Below are 18960 nucleotides of genomic sequence, written 5' to 3'. Positions count from 1 at the left end.
GAACAGTGGAGTGTCTTTCAAAGGCTTGGAGTCACTTGAAAGACTCCGCTTTTCCTTGTCCATTTCAGCTCCAAAGAGAGAGGAAACAAATGTACGGTGGTTAGAAAGAAAGAGCTCAATTATCTCTCTTTCCACCACCCTGCTGCCTGGTCTTTCAGCACCCCTACTTTTCCAGAGCTCCCAGTCCAGTCCCCTTCCATGGCCATGCACCTTCCATTGGTCTTCTGCTATTTGTAGTGGCTCTTACTGGCATAGTATTTGTGATCTCATACATCGGAGTTGCATAGGCCTGAATTGGAAGATAGTAACTTTTTTATAGCAACCAGCAGATGTTCCTGGAGCAAAGAGGGGCTTCCAGGGTCATAGGTAGGCGGTGAGCCGACCTACAGCTTTTAAGTAACACTGCCGCATATTCTTGTGAATAGTAAAATGCTCTTGAAAGTCTCCAGGTGAAAACCCAGATGGATAGTTCCTTTGGTTGGTCATAAGAGTGTGTCTGTGGGTGTATCTGTAAATGAGAGAAAGAGAAGATGTGAACAAATTTGCTAGGAATATTGTGGACTCACATTTTAGGAGACCTTTGACAAAATGCTCTCAAAGGAACCGTGTCTGCCACTGCTGCTTTCTTCCTGTCTCTATTTAGTCCCCGAAGGACATCCTTGTCTAGTGGAAACATCAAGGAAGATGGGACTGCTGATCCATCTCTTGGTTTTTGTCACTAGGTCCAAGCTTCAAGAGAACAGGTGACACCAGACAGAATCAGGAAAGATCAGAGGCCCTTGAAACACAGGAGTTCTTCCTACTCGGAGTAGCCAAGTGCCATCGCTGTTAGTCAAGGATGCACAATATGAGCTGAAACCATGCTTCTTTTTGGACTGGTGTTGTGAGAGTCGCGCTCTGGGAGTGGGTGACTTGGCAAAGAAGCTAAATTTGACTTGATTCAATTTACAGTGAATTAAAAGGAAGCAATTACATTAGTATGATTTCTTAATCATTATGAACTTCATTAACCACTGGAACCAGGTACTATCCAAAGCATTCTGAAGGCCACATTGCAGCCCTCATGGCAACAATCGGCTACTCCTGCTCTAAAGTCTCCATTGTTCCCCAGTTAAATTGCATCAACAGTTTGGAGATGCGAAGAGGTTCTTAACCCCACTTGCAATAACCAAACGGGTTCTATGTTTCTTGATGTTCATGATAGACCTAGGGATTCACTTCAATTTTTCTCAGAGGGTTGATCAGCTGGATTTGGCCCTGCCCCTCTGGGGTGACTAAAGCCCAAGAGAGGTGGGTTTAGTCTGCCTTTCTGACTCCCATCCAAGCCTTTGTCTTTAGCTGATTCTGTGTCTCAGTCTTCTTGACCCTCTTGAGAAGATTATCCCATGATTCAGAACCTCGTGGAGGGAGTAAACTTCTCAACAATAGAACAGAAGGCCAATCCTTATTGGATTGCAGTTAAGCAGGCTTTTACATTGGAGGGATCTGTGCATTAAGACAGTCTCGTTTCAGCTCCTTGAATCTTAACAACTTCCCGGTGGTCAAAAGGGGTGGAGAGTAGATTTGGCAAGGGCAAACCGCTTTGCATGGGTAACTGGATTTACTTCAGGTAGGAATTAATACCCTAACTTAAACCTTCTGGGTGCATTGGACTACAATTCCCATTTTCCCTAACATAAGTCAACCTAATGGGATTTGCAGACCTATGTCCCTGGAGGACGCCTGCCTGAGAACACTCTTTACCCTCAAGGTATCAAGGAACCTACATTTGAAATAGCTCCATAGATCTGTGTTGTCATTTATGAACATTTAGGTAGTTTTGACTGGGTCCAATCAGCAATCAATATGGAGAAACCCTGACATTCATTTGTGTAAGAGACCTCTTGAATGGTGATAGCGCTCATTTTGGAGTCTGCCTACATGACAAGCAACAGTTAACAGAATAAAAGCATAACAGAGTTGGAAGGGACCTTGGAGGTCTTCTAGTCCAACTCCCTGCTGAAGCTGGAGACCCTATATCATTCTGGACAAATCACTGTCCAGTCTCTTGTTAAAAACCTCCAGTGATGGAACACCTACAACTTATGAAGGCAAGCCATTTCACTAATTAATTGTTCTCACTGTCAGGAAATTTCTCCTTAGTTCTAGGTTGCTTCTCTCTTTTTCCATCCGTTATGTCTTGTCCTGCCCTCAGGTGTTTGGAGAATAAATTGTCCCCCTCTTCTTGGTGACAATCTCTCAAATATTGGGAAGACTGTTATCATGTCACCCCAGTCCTTCCCTTCATTAGACTACTAGACAAACCCAATTCCTATGTTTTATCCTCTAGCACCGTAATTATCTTAGTTGCTTTTCTCTGTACTCTTTCTAGAGTCTCTTTTTTGTTCCTTTGTAAATCCATTCTACTATTTCACTAAAGAACGGAATTCAAAAATACAACGCGCCCTCCATAAACTAATGTAATAAAATCAGTGTTACAGGATCTACCAATCTATTCACTTGCGTGTCGTCACGATCATTTGGACTATCCGCTCCTGCCTTCATTTAAGGAGAAAGAAAAGTCTGAGGTCTAGGATTCTAGTCATCGGATGGCACATTGGTATGCACACACCTGTCCACGTAGAATCCTGGATGCCTGCCAACTCTGAGCTGCCTTTAAATGCATTTGCCAAGAGCGATAGAGGAAAGCAGGAAAGAAAGTAGTTTCTCGTAGGAGCGCTGGGGAGCCCAGCAGAACCTTACTTGGCTGAAGAGCAAATTCACAGCCCACGGAGCTGCACCTGAGCATCTGTGTGGAGAGATAAGGCTGTGCCAGGAACCTGAGGGCAACGGTGTCATCTCTAAAAATAATAATAACAAAGCATGCTCTATCTATCTTTTCTTCTTCTCCACATTTTTGCCTTTCTCAGCTCTCAGAAAAGAGGGGAAGAATGCAGTCCTTACTTTAGAGAGTAAGTCCCGTTGAATTAATTCAGTAGGAATTGTTTCTGAGTAGGCAGGCTTTGAATTGCAATGGGAAATGGCTGGGCCACAGGAAGAGGAATAGGCTGGGAATATGCAAGAAACACATTCTGATCATGAATGGGTGTTGGTGGGGGCAGGACACAGACCTTGCTAACCGGAAGATTTTATTATTATTTTTTACAAAGAGTAAAAAAGGGCTTCCATTTTATTACTTTATACCTTACTCTTGGCCAGGGGTCTTCAAACTTGGCCCTTTTATGACTTGTGGACTTCAACTCCCAGAATTCCTCAGCCAGACACACTGGCTGAAGAATTCTAGGAGTTGAAGTCCACAAGTCATAAAAGGGCCAAGTTTGAAGACTCCTGCTCTTGGCATTGTTCTGGTTGTCTGGGCAGTGTTTGTGAGCATTGCTCTGAGTTGCAAGGTGAGGGAGCAACTTGCAATAGCAAAAAGGCCCACTGGTAAAATTCTCTTTTTGATATCTTCCCTTGGAATGTAATGGGAAACCAGGGTGGCATGAGACTGCTGAGAAGTTGATTGTGCCATAGATAATCCCCACTCACTCAGCACATTCCCCTGCTCTCCTCACAACTAAGCAAGTGTGAGAGATCTCCATGATCCACTCGAGAGAAATTCAAAATGTTGTCTGACAAGTCCTTGGCAGTGGCGTTATCATCCACCACTCCCATGCTCTGGAATGCCCCTGTTAAATTTCAAATGAAGATAATTCTTAGTCTGACTGGAGGGAAGGGGGTGGAGCTAACCTGAAAAGTTTTGTATGCAAAGCAAATATTTAATTAGCATATTGATAGGAGCATAGAACCTTTCTTCATATTGATGTCTGCCAACCACATGGCAAGTTTTCAAATAGGGTGGGTTGCCCTGATTCATGTTATAGGTGGCATAATTTTACCTTTAAAAAAAAAGATGGACTGATTCAGAACTGCCAATCACAAAAAAAACCACCTTCCAGGTAGAAAAACTGCTTTCAGATAAAACAGTGATGTTGATCCTCCGTGTATAGAAGTAGTATGCCGCTAGTAGCAGAGCCTGAAGACAATATTGGAGAAGCTTGTGTTTCCTCCACTCCTGTAAACCTTCCAAGATAAATGGGCCACTGGCAGAAGCAAAATACCGGTTTTGGCAGACAACCAGTCTGAATTCAGGAAATCGGTTCAAGCGTATCTCCTCTGAAGCTCCAGCCAAAAAGTCCTGATTTCTTTATTAGGATCACTAAACAGTCTGACTTTAAATCTTTGTTTTGTTTTGGCAGGGCTGGCAGCTTATTTCTTTCAACAGCCCATGGATCAAGTGATTGTGTCCGGTCAGTCCGTGACGTTAGCGTGTGTGATCATGGGCTACCGTGGCATGGTTCAGTGGACCAAAGATGGACTGGCTTTAGGGGGAGAGAGAGACTTACCCGGTATGTATGTACATCACGACCCTATTGAGAGAGACGATGTTGATGATTGGAGAAAGGACACCCTGGACCTTTATTGGCAGAAATACTGGGTTACCCCAAATGGCAGTATGTGTTGATCATAACTCAACCTTATCCTGCGTCACACAGAAGAGAATTTTTCACTCCTGGTTTCATCCTTGTAATGGTGTGTGGGAAAGACCTTGGGAGACCACTGGGGCAAAGAGAGGCTGCCTCGCGGATGATCAGAGAAGAGGGAGCATAGCCCACAGCTGCAGAGTGGGCCCAGGACGCTCAGAAGAAACCACCCCAAAGTTCTTGGGCTGTAAATGGGATGGTGGGAGATGTCTGTTTTCAGACTTGCAAGATTCTATTAATGTAACTTTGCAGTAAAGTACAGGTAGTCCTCAATTTGCGACCATAACTGAACCCCAAATTTCTCTTGTTCATCAAGACAGTTGTTAAGTGAATTTTGCCCTCTTTTATGATCTTCCTTGCCACAGTTGTTAAGTGAACCACTGCAGTTATGTCAGTAAATCGGCGTTAAGTGAGTCTGGCTTCCCCCTTTGACTTTGCTTGTCAGAAGGTCGCAAAAGGGGATCACATGACCCCAGGACCCTGCAACCCTCATACATACGAACTAGTTGCCAAGCGGTCGAATTTTGATCATGTGACCTTGGGGATGCTGCAACGGTCGTAAGTGTGAAAAATGGTCACTAGTGCTTTTTTCAGTGCCGTTGTAACTTGGAATGGTCACTAAATGAACTGTTGTAAGTCGAGGACTACCTGTAGAGTTAGCTTATTTCCTATCTGGTCTATCTAGTAAGACTGACCTCTTACCCCATCGCTTTTCCACAGGCTGGTCCCGCTATTCTATTGTAGGAGACGCCTCTGCCGGTCAACACAACCTACGCATTGATTATGCTGAACTAGACGATGATGCTGTCTATGAGTGTCAAGCCACACAAGCAGCATTGCGCTCCCAGCGAGCCAAACTTACTGTACTTAGTGAGTTCTCTCCTATCTTCCTGTTTTTGGTTGGTGAGACGATCCCAGGGTCTCAGAATTCCCAATTTGTGGCCCCCTGGAAAGCAGCCCCAACTAATACACCACAAGAGAATCTCAAACATCTAATATGGTCTGCCAGGGTCTCTTGTTGATCCTTCTGGTTGATCTTTCCACGAGAGTATTGTGAAAGCCTAAACTGAGCTAGGAGGAAAGGGATATGGCTTGTTGTGTAAGGTCACCCCTGCAAACTCATGATGGCTTCTAGAGAAAGCTGAGCCGTGCCCATGTTAAATCTTGAAGTCATTTCCACTGGTGAAGATAATTTGGACAGAAAGTGTGATCTGAGAATCCCTGGGGGTCCCTTCTCTCAGAGGTCCACGAAATAAAAATTATTTGCCAGATATTAAAGATATTTGCTGAAATTTAAAACAATATAACTCTTCTCATTACAGATAGTCCTTGTTTAGTGGCCACAATTGGGACCAACAACTTGGCGATTAAGCAAAGCAATCACTAAGTGACTGTGCTTACAATCTTCCTTCAGCTTTCCTTTGCTTTATGGACCTGTGAAGGCTGCAAGTGATAAGTGCGAGGATGGGTTGTGAAGTTACCTGTTTATCGCCATCATAACTGTGAATGGTCACTAAACAAAGCAATGACTAAACGAGGACTAACCTACATCATTGTTTATTTCTTACAAGATTGCATATTAGAGATCTTGTTGCGTGTCCACATATGTTCAGGCAACACGTTTTAAGTTCAATTTTTCCGTCCTCCCCTCCTTAAATCCTCTGCCCAGTTCAAAATTATGCTGTCAAAATATACGAAAATGACTGCCAATTTCAGTGGTATGCTTTTGGACCAGTTGGGGTGGGGGGGATGACCTTAAACATTTAAAGTTCGAATTTTGGGCATTTTTTTAGCTTCTTTCTGATCTTGCAAACATTCCATTACTCAACTAGGTAATATCATTAGTGCCGGGGGAGGGGGGGAAACAGAGTTTGCTGAGTCATCGATGCATAAGAAAATGGAGCCGGCAAACTATCCTGCATTGATGATGATATTTAACCCGGTAACAAAATATTTGCAGGAAGAGAAACAGGCTCAGAGCTCCAGAATTCAATCCTGGGCTACATACATATTCTCCATTATGGCAAGAGTAGAAATGGACCAGTTTGTCTCTGAGGGCCTCTTGTTCCCATTTCTCCTCCAGCCATATTTTTAAAGCATTGTTGCAGAAAGATAATCATTTCACCCTCAGATATGGTTCATTGCAAGAGGCTACATATGAATCAAGCTTACCTATTCTGGTCTAGCATAAGCCTTGTTTTCTCCATATTTTTCCTGGCAGCGTAGATTGAATTATAAGCCAGCGGGGATGTTGGAGAGCCTGCATCACTGCTCTTTGCTGATTATATTTCCAATTGTTCAGAAATCCGACCAAGAGACAGAATGAGGAAAAGTCAATGAATTGTGGAGATCTTGGTGCTGTCCGACTTTGGTTGTTTCCTGGCAGGTAACCTCATCAAAGCGGTTGATGTTAATTTTCAGTGCAATGAAGATGTTGCCTAGTTGGATAATGAAACATCTGCAAGAAAACAACCAAGTTCAGAGAGTATCAAGGACTCCATGCTACAAATATTCTCTTCTGCTTGTGAATGAATTGTACTCCAGTTAGCCAACAGTTGGTCATTCCCAGGCCTGCTTGTCAATAGACTCGTTCCAAGTCAAGGCAACTAACCATACCTTTCTGCCTCTCTTCTTGCAGTCCCCCCCAATGACCCTGAGATTCACAGTGGCCCCATTGTCCATGTCATCTCCAACATCCCCTACAACCTTTCATGCCGCGCAGCTGGAGCTAAGCCAGCAGCTGAAATCACCTGGTATCGTGATGGGCAAAGGCAACAGTCAGCTGTTTACTCCAAGGTGAGTCAGTGAGCGTTCAGCTTCGGTCCCCAAAGAGAGTATGGGACCAACCTGAGAATTTGTGCTTTTGGGGGTAAACTCAGCCTGGCGGTTTTCAATCACTAGTTGTCAGAATCGCACATTGTGCAATTGTCAGAGGGAGATAAGGAGGGATTTCATAGTACTGAGAATTATTAAATAGTGGAAGACCCAAAGGTGCTTTTTCCAAAAGGCAAGTGGATTTGTCTTGGTTTTGTTTTTTCCTTTGAAAACGTTTCACTTCTCACCCTCTCATTCAGAGATCTTGAAGAAGCTTGTTGGATGAGAAGCAAAATGTTTTCAAAGGAGAAAAACAAGAAAGCCCAGCTGCCTTTTGGAAAAAGCACCTTTGGGACCATGACTTGGATGATTGGGAATCTTCACAGACAAGCAGTGGAAGAGTTTTATCTCCTGGAATTGTGGATGCTCCATCACTGGAGATTTTCAAGACCAGTTAGGACAACTATTTTGGGGGGATAGCAATAGCAATAGCAGACTTATATACCACTTCACAATGCTTTACAGCCCTCTCTAAGCGGTTTACAGAATCCGCATATTGCCCCCAACAATCTGGGTCCTCATTTTACCAACCTCCGAAGGGTGTAAGGCTGAGTCAACCTTGAGCCGGTAAGACTTGAATTGCCGAACTGCTGGCAGCCGGCAGTCAGCAGAATTAGCCTGCAGTACTGCATTCTAACCACTGCGCCCCCAGGGATGATATGAGGACCCCTGTCTTGGACAGGGACTTAGACTAGAAGACCTCCGAGGTCTCTTCCAACTCTATGATATTGAGAAATGGGCATGTTAAGGTGAAGTCTCAAAATGTGGGCCAGCGAGTAAGGAAGAGGGGAAAAGACTCATCTCCAAATCAATTGTGAGCGATCCATGGCATTCTAAGTCTATAACACCCGGCTCTGTCTTCCTAGAGTTGCAAGAAGTTTGGATATAAATGCTTCTCCTTTGCTCTCTTGTAGTCCCTGATGGATGATGGCAAGCGGGAAGTGGCTGTCAGTACCCTCCTCTTAATGCCAAGCAGCCGAGATATGGGCAGCACCTTCACCTGCCGCGTCAGCAACCCTGCAGCCCCTGCTGGCAAGCAGACCTCAGTCACCATTAATGTTCAGTGTGAGTATCCAAGGCAAGGACATGTTCAGGAGAACTGGATGAAGGAGGGATGAGCTGGAGATACCTGCGCTTGGGTTTGTGGCCAAGGAATGGCCAAGTAGACTACTGAGTTTGGAAGGGATAATGATGATGATGATGACGATGATGATGATGATGATGATGATGATGATGACGACGATGATGATGATGATGATGATGATGATGGAAAGAACCTTGGAGGTCATCTAGTCCAACCCCCCTGCTCAGGCAGGAAACCCTATACCATTTCAGACAAATGGCTGTCCAGTCTCTTCTTAAAAACTTCCAGTGTTGGCGCATTCACCGCTTCTGGAGGCAGGTTGTTCCACTGGTTAATTGTTCTAACTGTCAGGAAGTTTCTCCTTAGTTCTAGGTTGCTTCTCTCCTTGATTAGTTTCCATCCATTGCTTCTTGTCCTGCCTTCAGGTGCTTGGGAGAATAGCTTGACTCCCTCTTCTTTGGGGCAGCCCCTGAGATATTGGAACACTGCTATCATGTCTCCCCTCCTCCTTCTCTTCATTAAACTAGACATACCCAATTCCAGCAACAGTTCCTGAGCTCATCCCTAGCCACAGATGTATTTATTACATTTGCGTCCTGCCCACCCTCCTCCAGTAAGTGCAGGAAATCCTCATGGAGTATCGTTTCCCCCCCCCCACACCAACAAGAACAAAAGATTCAAGGGTGTCAGTCCAAGATCTGGGCTAAGGTCATCTAGGAGGAGACCTACACAAATGAATTCCCAAACTGTAATTTGCTTTGTGAGGGGGGAAATTCTTTTATCACTAGAAATGAAAAAGGTGTTGAGGATGTTTAACCTTGAGAAGAGAGGACACATACAACAGCATTCTTCAGATAGCAGAAATGTTGTCTTTTGTTTCCAGAGTGCAGGGCAAAAGAGATGTTGTCTTTTGTTTCCAGAGTGCAGGGCAAAAAAAAAAATAATTTGAATTATGGGATGGCAGATTCTCTGTCTGAAAGTTAGGAAAAGCTTCTGAACTGCAAGAGCCATTCAGTAATGGAGCTAGTAATCTGTGGGTGGAGTAGGTTGACCTTCATCAGAAGTGTCCAAGCAGAAGAAGACACCCCTCGGTCTGAATGCTTTAGTTTGGATTCCTCCACTGAACTGTGGGTTGGACGTGATGGCTGAAAGTAACTTCTTCCAATTTTAGGATTCTAAAATCCTAAAATTTTGTAGATATGAACTGCCTATATCGTAGGAGCTGACTAGCATTCTAAGACTGTTATTAGAAGCCCTGATCACGAGGAAGCACAGTCAAACCATGAAGTTGGAGACAAATATTTACTGCAGCTGGTCCTGAAAAATCAGATACCTGATCCTTGAGAGAAGCCCAGGAAACCTGAAGGGGCATGCAACTGGGATTGTAGCTTCCTGGTTTTGGTGTAGCCTCCAAAAAGGTCTAACTCTGTTTAGATGGAGCAGCTATTGGCAGTCCCACTAGGACAGAGGTCCCCAACCTTTTGGGCACCAGGGACTGGTTACATGGAGAGAGGTTTTTCTGCGGACCGGAGGGGGCATGGTTTTGTGTGCTGCCTGCATCCCACAGCTGGGGCTTTGCTTGTTTGTGCAGACCGGTTGCTGGCATGCCTTGGCCCGGTACTGGTCCACAGACCGGGGGTTGGGGACCCCTGCACTAGGGATCCAACTAGATCTGCAAACAAGTCTGTAAGGGAGCCAAGTTGGAAGATCAGACAATGCATCCCATAATAATTCTCCCACTTTGCAAAAATTGTTTCTAAGAGTTGTTGGATGAAGATTAGGGTGCAAAAGAATGGTGTCTTTAACGATCTTTGGGGTCACTATATTGTACTATGGAAAAGTAAAAGAATTGGGATTTTTCCCATCCCTCTTCTCCACCGTACAGATCCACCAGTTGTGATCCTGGCAGTACAGCCACAAACTGTGCCTGAGGGTGGCAAAGTCAGTTTCCTCTGCACCGCAACCTCCAATCCTGAAGTGACAGGTTATCGGTAAGAATTTGAATATGAAGAAGCTGCAGACTAATCTAGAGTTCGAGTAGAGCAACTGTGTGGTTGAGGTGCCCTCTAATGGCAGCACGGAGGATTTGCATGCTCAGTTATGCAGCTTAGTCCTCGCTTACTGACCACAATTGGAATCGGCAACTCTACATCGCTAAGCGGTGCAGTTGTAAAATGAAATGCCATGTGACTTCACCAGACTTAGGATCATCGATTCCAGCTACGGTCAACAAGAAAATTGCCCACAGTCGTTAAGCATGATGTCACATGACTGTGATTTGTGACTTCTGGCTTCCCCATGGAATGAATGTATTTGTCAGAAGCTGGCTGTGAAGGTCATGAATGGTGATCATGTGACCATGGGACAATGCAACTGTCATAAATGCCCGCTGGTTGCCAAGCGCCTAAATCACAATCACATGACTACTGAGATGTTGCAACAGCTGCAATTTCAAGGACCAGTTGTAAATCACTGAACAAGCAGTTATTAAGCGAGGACTATGCTGGCCAGCTGATATGTAAGAATTAGCTAACATGGATCAGCTCAAAGTTACACTACTTCCCACTTGTATTCCCTAGTTTTCAGAAGTGTATGATTGCTAAATCTAGTGATGGTTCAGATCCAATTGATAGTAATCAATGATATTCTCCATTGATTTCTTTGATCCAATTTTAATTTGGTAGCCACCATCCATTCTTGTGGCAGGATGTTCCCCAGGACAATTGTGCATTGCATAAAAAAATTCTCTATTTGTCTGTTCTAAGTCTCAACCAGTCAGCTTCATTATGGATTTTGGCTTCTAGTATCTTAACAGAAAAGGAGTAACTTCCTTGCTCGTATGCCTTTATTGATGTCTTAAGTAAATTAAAAAGGCCCCAATATCACAACTTTTTCTTCTAAGACAAGCATGGGCACACTTTCAATGGCCAGAAAGTACATTATTTTTTTGGGTGGAAGGGTGACAGATTCTACTGAGGGGCAGTAACAACCAAGCAACCGAGTTCCTATAAAATGCAAAAGTAGAGTAAAATTAGGTGGGTGCTTGGGTTGTGCTTGCAAGAATCTACTCAGCCACTGTTGTAGCACGGAGGATGAGTCAGGTCACCACGTTAAGCCAGGCTGTGATTTATTTATTTGGACAATTCTGTCAGCTCTTTGTGGTAGTCCAGACAGGGAACCAAAATCTTGAGTATCAAAACTGTCTTTATTGGAAAGTTACAGCAGGGGTCTTCAAACGTGGCCCTTTTATGACTTGTGGACTTCAACTCCCAGAATTCCTCAGCCAGGCACACTGGCTGAGGAATTCTGGGAGTTGAAGTCCACAAGTCATAAAAGGGCCAAGTTTGAAGACCTCTGGGTTACAGTAACCAAACTTGCAAGTCTGAAAGTACTTCTCCCCTCCCTTACCTTTACTTTCCAGAGAACAAAAGAGGATCCCCTGTGATATGCTTTCTTGACCCTCTTTTGTGGAGTGAGACATCTCTTGTCAGGCCCTGTAGCTCTTCCTCCTACTCTCAAGTTATTCTCACAGCTCATTGCATTGCCCATGACGTGAACCCAGTTTTAGAGCTTAACATGTTGAGTCAAGGTCTCCTAAGACCATATCTGCCTTGACAGGTGGGCTAAAGGCGGCGTCCCCATCCCAGAGGCCAATGGTGACAGCTACGAAGCCACAGTTGACCAGTCTTTCTTCACAGAGCCTGTGTCGTGTGAAGTGTCCAACGCTGTGGGCAGCACCAATGTTAGCACTCTGGTGGACGTCCATTGTGAGTCAAAACTTTCAAGAAGGAATTATAGGGAAGGGGTTGGGGGTTTCAGCAAGCATTTTTTTCTAGCATTTCCCCGGGGACTGAACCTGTAAATTCTATAGGGATACAGAAACAATAACTGGCTGGGGCATTTGGGGGGTTGAAGTCAACACATCTTAAAGTTGCTGAGGTTGAGAAACACTCAGAGATAGACCCAAAGGTGCTTTTTCAAGAGGCAACTGGTCTTTCTTTGCTTTGCCTTGAAGGCATCCACTTCTCATCCAAGAAGCTTCTTCAGTTCTACCTGAACTGAAGAACTTCAGTCAGTACTGGAGAAGCTTCTTAGATGAGAAACAAAATGTCTTCAAGGAAAAATAAAGTCCAGTTGCCTCTTGAAAAAGCACCTTTGGGAAAACCATGACCTGGATGACTGAGAATCTCCGTAGATACTCAGAGACAGACAAAGAGATAAGAGATAGACTACAAAGTGTAGTGGGGTCCTGATGCCTCTAGCAGCCTATTGGCTGCTGTGATTGATGCTCAACTAATTCTTTCCTCTTTTTTGCTCCTATAGTTGGACCTCACCTTGTCTCCCAGCCCAAGCCCCTAACAGTGGACATCGGCTCAGATGCCTCTTTTACCTGCACCTGGACAGGGAACCCACCTCTTACCTTGGCCTGGACAAAGAAAGGATCCACTGTGGTGAGTTCAGCTTTGACAGTCAATTTCCATTTTCTCTACAACAGGGGTCTTCAACCTTGGCCCTTTTATGACTTGTGGACTTCAACTCCCAGAATTCCTCAGCCAGGCATGCTGGCTGAGGAATTCTGGGAGTTGAAGTCCACTAGTCATAAAAGGGCCAAGGTTGAAGACCCCTGCTCTACAATTTCGATAGTTACCACAAGCTCAACATCAGCAAGTAGACAAGAGATCAGAATGGGAGATTTTCACCAAAGTCTTAACCAGACTCAGACATCAGCCAAGCAACAGGGATATTCACAGCCTAAAGGGGCTTCTCAAAATTTAAGATTTTTTTTTTCATTTATTACAGTTGCAACTTTAATATGAAGAATCTGGTAGCGTTTTTTTCTGACAAACACATTTGATTAAAATGCATCAGCTTTCATGAGTTGTGTCTGATGAGATGAGAAGGTTGATGCCTTCCAATCACATGTGTTCATCAGAAAGGATGCTACCAGACTCCTGATTTCTTGGCATCATAAATTAAGCCAGGTCTCCTACAATGTCACGTGAGAAAGGTCTCCTCTGTTCCTCATCACCGAGGATTAAAATACAGTATGTTCTGCAGCATTCGCCCTGCGTTACAAAAAAAGCTTATCCCCAGCACATCACAGATCAGTTATACATCTTGATGACATTCTTGCCAAGTCCAACTGTTCCACAGCTGCCTTCTTTGTTAACAATTGCCAAATATTGCTCTACAGCTGTTTTTCTCAATTTTGCCACTTTAAGATGCATGGACTTCAACGCCCAGAATCCCACAGCCAACTGTGATTCTGGGAGTTGAAGTCCACGCATCTTAAAGTGACCAAGATTATGAAATACTGCTCTCTCTCTTCCCATATATTAGGGCCTCCCCAGGTCTAAACTTGGCCCTGCCAAATTTCTATCTTTGCAACTGGTAAACAATATCAAAGCTGGGCCCACCACTAACAAAAAGTCTGTTCCCATTAATCCCTCACTGCCTTCATAGGGGATATTGTAGAAGAAATGCCATGTTAATCAACAGTAACCCCAAATCAAGAGTGGTGTGGTGCACCTCTTCCAACTTAACAAATTTAATCAAAAGATGCCATGCAATTGATGAAGGGAGGCTGCAGCTCACGAAAACTTACACCTTTTAGTAAAAAGTGGGGAAAGATGCTACCAGACTCCTTTCAACTCATTCCTTTCAATTGGGGATGGCCAACACGTGCACTCCCTGGTATTTTTAGAATCTCAGGAAAAGGACATTATCCTTGGCCATTAAGGAAGACAAGATCAACTGAGCCAACTTATATCAACAGGTGCTGAGTAATGGCAACACATTGCATCTCAAGGCAGTGACTCAAGAGGACGCCGGCATGTATGTGTGCAAAGCCATCGTGCCTCGCATTGGAGTGGCTGAGAAAGAGGTGACCCTGGCTGTAAATGGTGAGAGTTCAAGACCCAGAAGGGTGAATTTGGCAAAGGGGAGATGGTTCAAACCATTTTCCAATTGGGAGGGAGGAATTCCTGTGAGGAAAGTAGGATTTTCCCATCCTCATTTATTACAACCATCCTATTGTGATCAAATCATGACTCCCTATCAAATTCAATTCATTCATTCATTCATTCATTCAAGTTTATATAGCCTTCCATCACACGATAGAGACTCTGAGCAATGAATAGCAATCAGATTATAAATAAGAAATTAAGCAAAAATTTAAAGCAGGGGTCTCCAACCTGTGGACCGTGGCTCACTACCGGGCCGTGGCTTGCTAGAAAACGGGGCGGTGTTAGCACCCACACAGCAAAAACAAGGCAGTGCTAGCAAGTGTCATTTGGGCACTAGCACCACCCCATTTGCATTGTGTGTGCTCGCGGCCCCGTTTGTGCACATGCGCGCATGCCTGAAATGCTTCCCCCTCCTTTTTCCTCCGGTCCCCAACTAGAAAGATTGGAGACCTCTGATTTATTTATTATTTAAATTTATATACCGCCCTATCTCCCTTACGGGACTCAGGGCAGTGAACAGGCAATAATAAAAATCACAGTAAATATTACATAAAAGCCTGCTCTAAAATATAAAACCCCTAACAAAACCCAATCAAAACTACGCCAGGCTGGCCGCATGGAACAGATGAGTTTTCAGGGCTCGGCGGAAGAGGCGCAGGTCCGCAATTGTACGTATGTAGGTCGGGGGGCAGGTCATTCCAGAGGGCAGGAGCTGCCACAGAGAAGGCTCTCCCCCTGGGGGTCGCCAGCCGGCATTGGCTGGCCGACGGTACCCTAAGAAGGCCCTCTCTGTGGGAGCGGACTGGTCGAAGGGAGATATTTGGTAGGAGGCGGTCTTGCAAATTTAAACTATGAATACATATTATGAAACATCATAAAGGCTGGAAATATAATTCCCCCAGGTGAGGGAGGATAAAAATGGCAGCCTTGTCAATGGAGCCCTCTGAGCCCCACTCCGGTTGCCTGGGAACTCCTGGCCCTAAGACCCCAGCCAAGTCTTAAGGAGCTTTTCAATGAGAAGCTAAGAGGTCACCTGACAAGTTCTAATTTTCAATAGAAGAGAATATATGCAGCTCAATCTTTGGTGTTCTTTGAGCTTGTGTCTACAACATACAACAATCGACAGTACATCTGCAGCAGGGGTCTGCAACCTTGACAACTTTAAGACTTGTGGACTTCAGCTCCCAGAATTCCTCAGCCAGCAAGAGCTGGCTGAGGAATTCTGGGAGCAGAAGTCCACAAGTCTTGAAGTTGTCAAGGTTGCAGACACCTGATCTACAACATACTTAACGTTCATCTAAAACATAGGTATGTCTATAGCACACATACAGCTACAACTTTGAGCACTGTACATACAAGATAACAGTGTTAAGAATTGTAACAGCCACCATGTAGGACAGACAGGCAGAAGACTAGCAGAGCGCATTCATGAACATCAAGTAGCAATTAGAAGACACGATGAAAACTCCTAAATTTCACAACACAGGGATAGACTCAACCATAGTTTCAACTGGGCATTCTAGACCAGGCTAAATCCAAAAACACCAGGGAATAGCTTGGCATTCAGACATCAATAGACACATAGAGATACACCATATTTATACACCATTCAAAAGAGACAATAAAAAAGCTACCGATGAAACAAAAAGGCCCGATTCTGTCCAGCAGTTAACACCCAGATAAGCAGGGATTAACACCACACAAAAGTCAAGGAGAAAACAATACCCTAATCAAGGAAACGATGATGATGATGATGATGATGATGATGATGATGATGATGATGATGATGATGATGATGATGATGCAAACAATAATAATAAGGTAAAGACAAGCAAGGGTAGTACCAATAGTAATGGGTGCCTTAGGTGCAATCCCAAAACTGGAGCACCACTTGAACATCATTGGCATTGACAAATTCACCATTAGTCAATTGGAAAAGGCAGTCTTGCTAGGAACTGCTTCCATCCTGCAACAATATCTGTAGTACCATCAAACATCCACATCTGCCTATCTCGATAGGTAGACAAAAATGTCAAATCCAGTCTGAACATCTGGCTGACTGTGCAATAATTAACAACAGCAACAACAACAATAACAATAACAATAATAATAATATAGAGTTGGAAGGGACCTTGGAGGTCTTCTAGTCCAACCCCCTGCTCAGGCAGGAAACCGTATACCATTTCGGACAAATGGTTGTCCAATCTCTTCTTAAAAAGTACCAAGGATAAAGCCACACCCCCAGCAACATTGGCAGGGCAAACTATTGTATATAAAGAGGGAGCAAGCCCCACACTCACAAATACTGACCATGTTATCTACAGTAGTTTCATAATGAAATGTCTACATGGAAGCAGTCAAGCTCAGAGAGCACCGAGGAACTCCAAAGCCTCTCATTTGCTGAAGTTGTGCCTTTGTTTCCAGGTCCGCCCATTATTAGTGCTGAACCAAGCCAGCAGACAGCAGTGGGGGCCAAAGCCCGTCTGGAATGCTTGGTGGAAAGCGTGCCCCGCCCAGACAGAATCGTAAGTATTTCAATTTTTTAGTGGCCTTCCGCTTGCCTTTATTAGATCTTCGCTTAGAATCCATCAGAACTGGAAATGGCAGTTCTTTAATTGTATGCAAGTTTCTAGTTCTCAAGACATCCTGTATCCCTCATTAGCTTAATTTCTTAGCCAAGGTTAAAGTCGTCTTAAGGTGTTTTAAAATATAAAAGGCGAGCCTAAAGGCAAAATGTATACAGTATGCCTCTTAACACAGTTGTCTGATGGATTAACTGCCTTGAAGGAATTTCCCTGGTAGCATTTGAGAGCCAGTGGGGGGAAAAAAAGCTGTTTCAGTAATACCAAACAATTTTAAAATTTGAATGACCAATATCTATTTCAAAAAGGAAGCTCGGGTTAATTAGCCATTTAAAAGAAGGGATTAAGTTAAAGCAAAATCGGCTCCAAAATAAACAAGTCAATGATATCATATAAATAAGATGCAGGTAGTTCTTGACTTTGAACAGTTGCTAAATGACAGGTTCCAAGTTACAGTGGCACTGAAAAAAGTGACTTATCACCATTGCAGTATGGTCCAGAACGGTCATGTGATCAAAATTTGGGCACATGGCAACTGATATCGCAAACTGTCATGTATTTATGACCGTCGCAGCATCCTGGGGTCATGTGATCACCATTTTTCAACCTTCCCAGTCAGTGTCTAACAAGCAAAGTCAATGGAGGAACAGGATTTGCTTAATGACCGTGTAATTCTTTTCACAACTGCAATGATTCGCTTAACAACCCGGGCAAAAAAAGGTCATAAAATCAGGCACAACTCATAACAGCTACCTTGCTTAGCAATAGCAATAGGACTTAGACTTATATACCGCTTTACAGCCCTCTCTATGGAGTTTACAGAGTCAGCCTATTGCCCCCAACAATCTGGGTCCTCATTTTACCGACCTCGGAAGGATGGAAGGCTGAGTCAACCTTGAGCCGGTGAGGATCGAACTGCTGACAGCCGGCAGTCAGCAGAAGTAACCTGCAGTACTGCACTCTAACCACTGCGCCACCACGGCAGCAGAAATTTGTGCTCATTAAGTCAAGGACTACCTGTAATCTCTTTTTAATTATAGGTTTTTATTTTATTCAAAACAAAGTTAAAATACAGAATGTTGTGTTTTAATTTTGTTTTAGGACTACCAGTAACCTCAAAAGCCTTGGGATGGCCAACATTGGTTTGGGGGCCATCAGTACAGTACATTTCTAGAGAAAATGTGGGGCCAACACCAAAAAGGTCCTGACAATAATGCCAGCAATGGTTTGAATCTTCATATCGTATCAGCCTGAACTGATGGATTCAGACAACATGGGAAGATCTTCAGCTAAGATAGATGAAAGGACATTTAGCCCGCAGGGATTTATAAGAGGAGGGTCCATTACATATAGGCAGTGAGCTCTTTGCTTGGCTGCTCCAGCCTCTGCCTTGCTGACCAGGAAAACTATGGCAACTGCTTTATTTCTGCCCGTTCATATCCTTGTCATGTGCTTCAGAGAGCCTCCAGGCCACCAGCAAACAATGAAGCACCACCTTAAAAAAAAAAAGTGTAATTGATGGGTGTACAAACAGTTAAAAACAGCAAGAAGGCTGGAGTGGAATTATTAATGAAACAATAAGTCTCAAATCCAATTTCTCATCTTCCCCCAAAGCTCAGCAGGCTTAGGTGGCAGAAATATCCGGGCTTACCTGCTTGTCTCCGTGGAGACTTCTCTCTGGATAGATGTGCAGAGATGTGCAGTGCTGTTATCGCTCTTCTCCAAAATCAAAGCTCTGCAAGACCATTAAATTACTGTAGGGAAGGGCCTTGGGGGTGCCAAGAGAATCAACAGACCACAATTAGAGCAAGCAGGGCTGCATTTGAAGATGCAAACCAGCATTCTCCAGCCGGAGATGCATCAGATTGGGGGCGGCTTTCGTAAGCCCAATGAATCCCAGCTGGCCTCCAATGCCTGTCATACTTGGCCAG

At 44.1% G+C, this 18960-nt stretch overlaps 1 protein-coding gene across 1 annotated transcript in view; it reads left to right on the top strand.

Annotated features, from left to right (window-relative positions):
* The window catches only part of KIRREL2 (kirre like nephrin family adhesion molecule 2), a 30748-nt gene that overhangs the window by 2553 nt on the left and 9235 nt on the right, over nucleotides 1–18960 (top strand). Inside the window, exons 2-10 of the mRNA XM_015816966.1 lie at nucleotides 4239–4388; nucleotides 5244–5393; nucleotides 7162–7319; nucleotides 8312–8462; nucleotides 10367–10472; nucleotides 12100–12248; nucleotides 12805–12932; nucleotides 14258–14384; nucleotides 16872–16972. Coding sequence (XP_015672452.1) covers nucleotides 4239–4388; nucleotides 5244–5393; nucleotides 7162–7319; nucleotides 8312–8462; nucleotides 10367–10472; nucleotides 12100–12248; nucleotides 12805–12932; nucleotides 14258–14384; nucleotides 16872–16972 — 1220 coding nt within the window. The remainder of the gene's footprint in view (nucleotides 1–4238; nucleotides 4389–5243; nucleotides 5394–7161; nucleotides 7320–8311; nucleotides 8463–10366; nucleotides 10473–12099; nucleotides 12249–12804; nucleotides 12933–14257; nucleotides 14385–16871; nucleotides 16973–18960) is intronic.

Source organism: Protobothrops mucrosquamatus, unplaced genomic scaffold (assembly GCF_001527695.2).
Source record: "Protobothrops mucrosquamatus isolate PMUCROS unplaced genomic scaffold, P.Mucros_1.0 scaffold542, whole genome shotgun sequence".
Classification (NCBI taxonomy): Eukaryota; Metazoa; Chordata; class Lepidosauria; order Squamata; family Viperidae; genus Protobothrops; species Protobothrops mucrosquamatus.
This window is presented reverse-complemented; position numbering and strand designations above follow the sequence as displayed.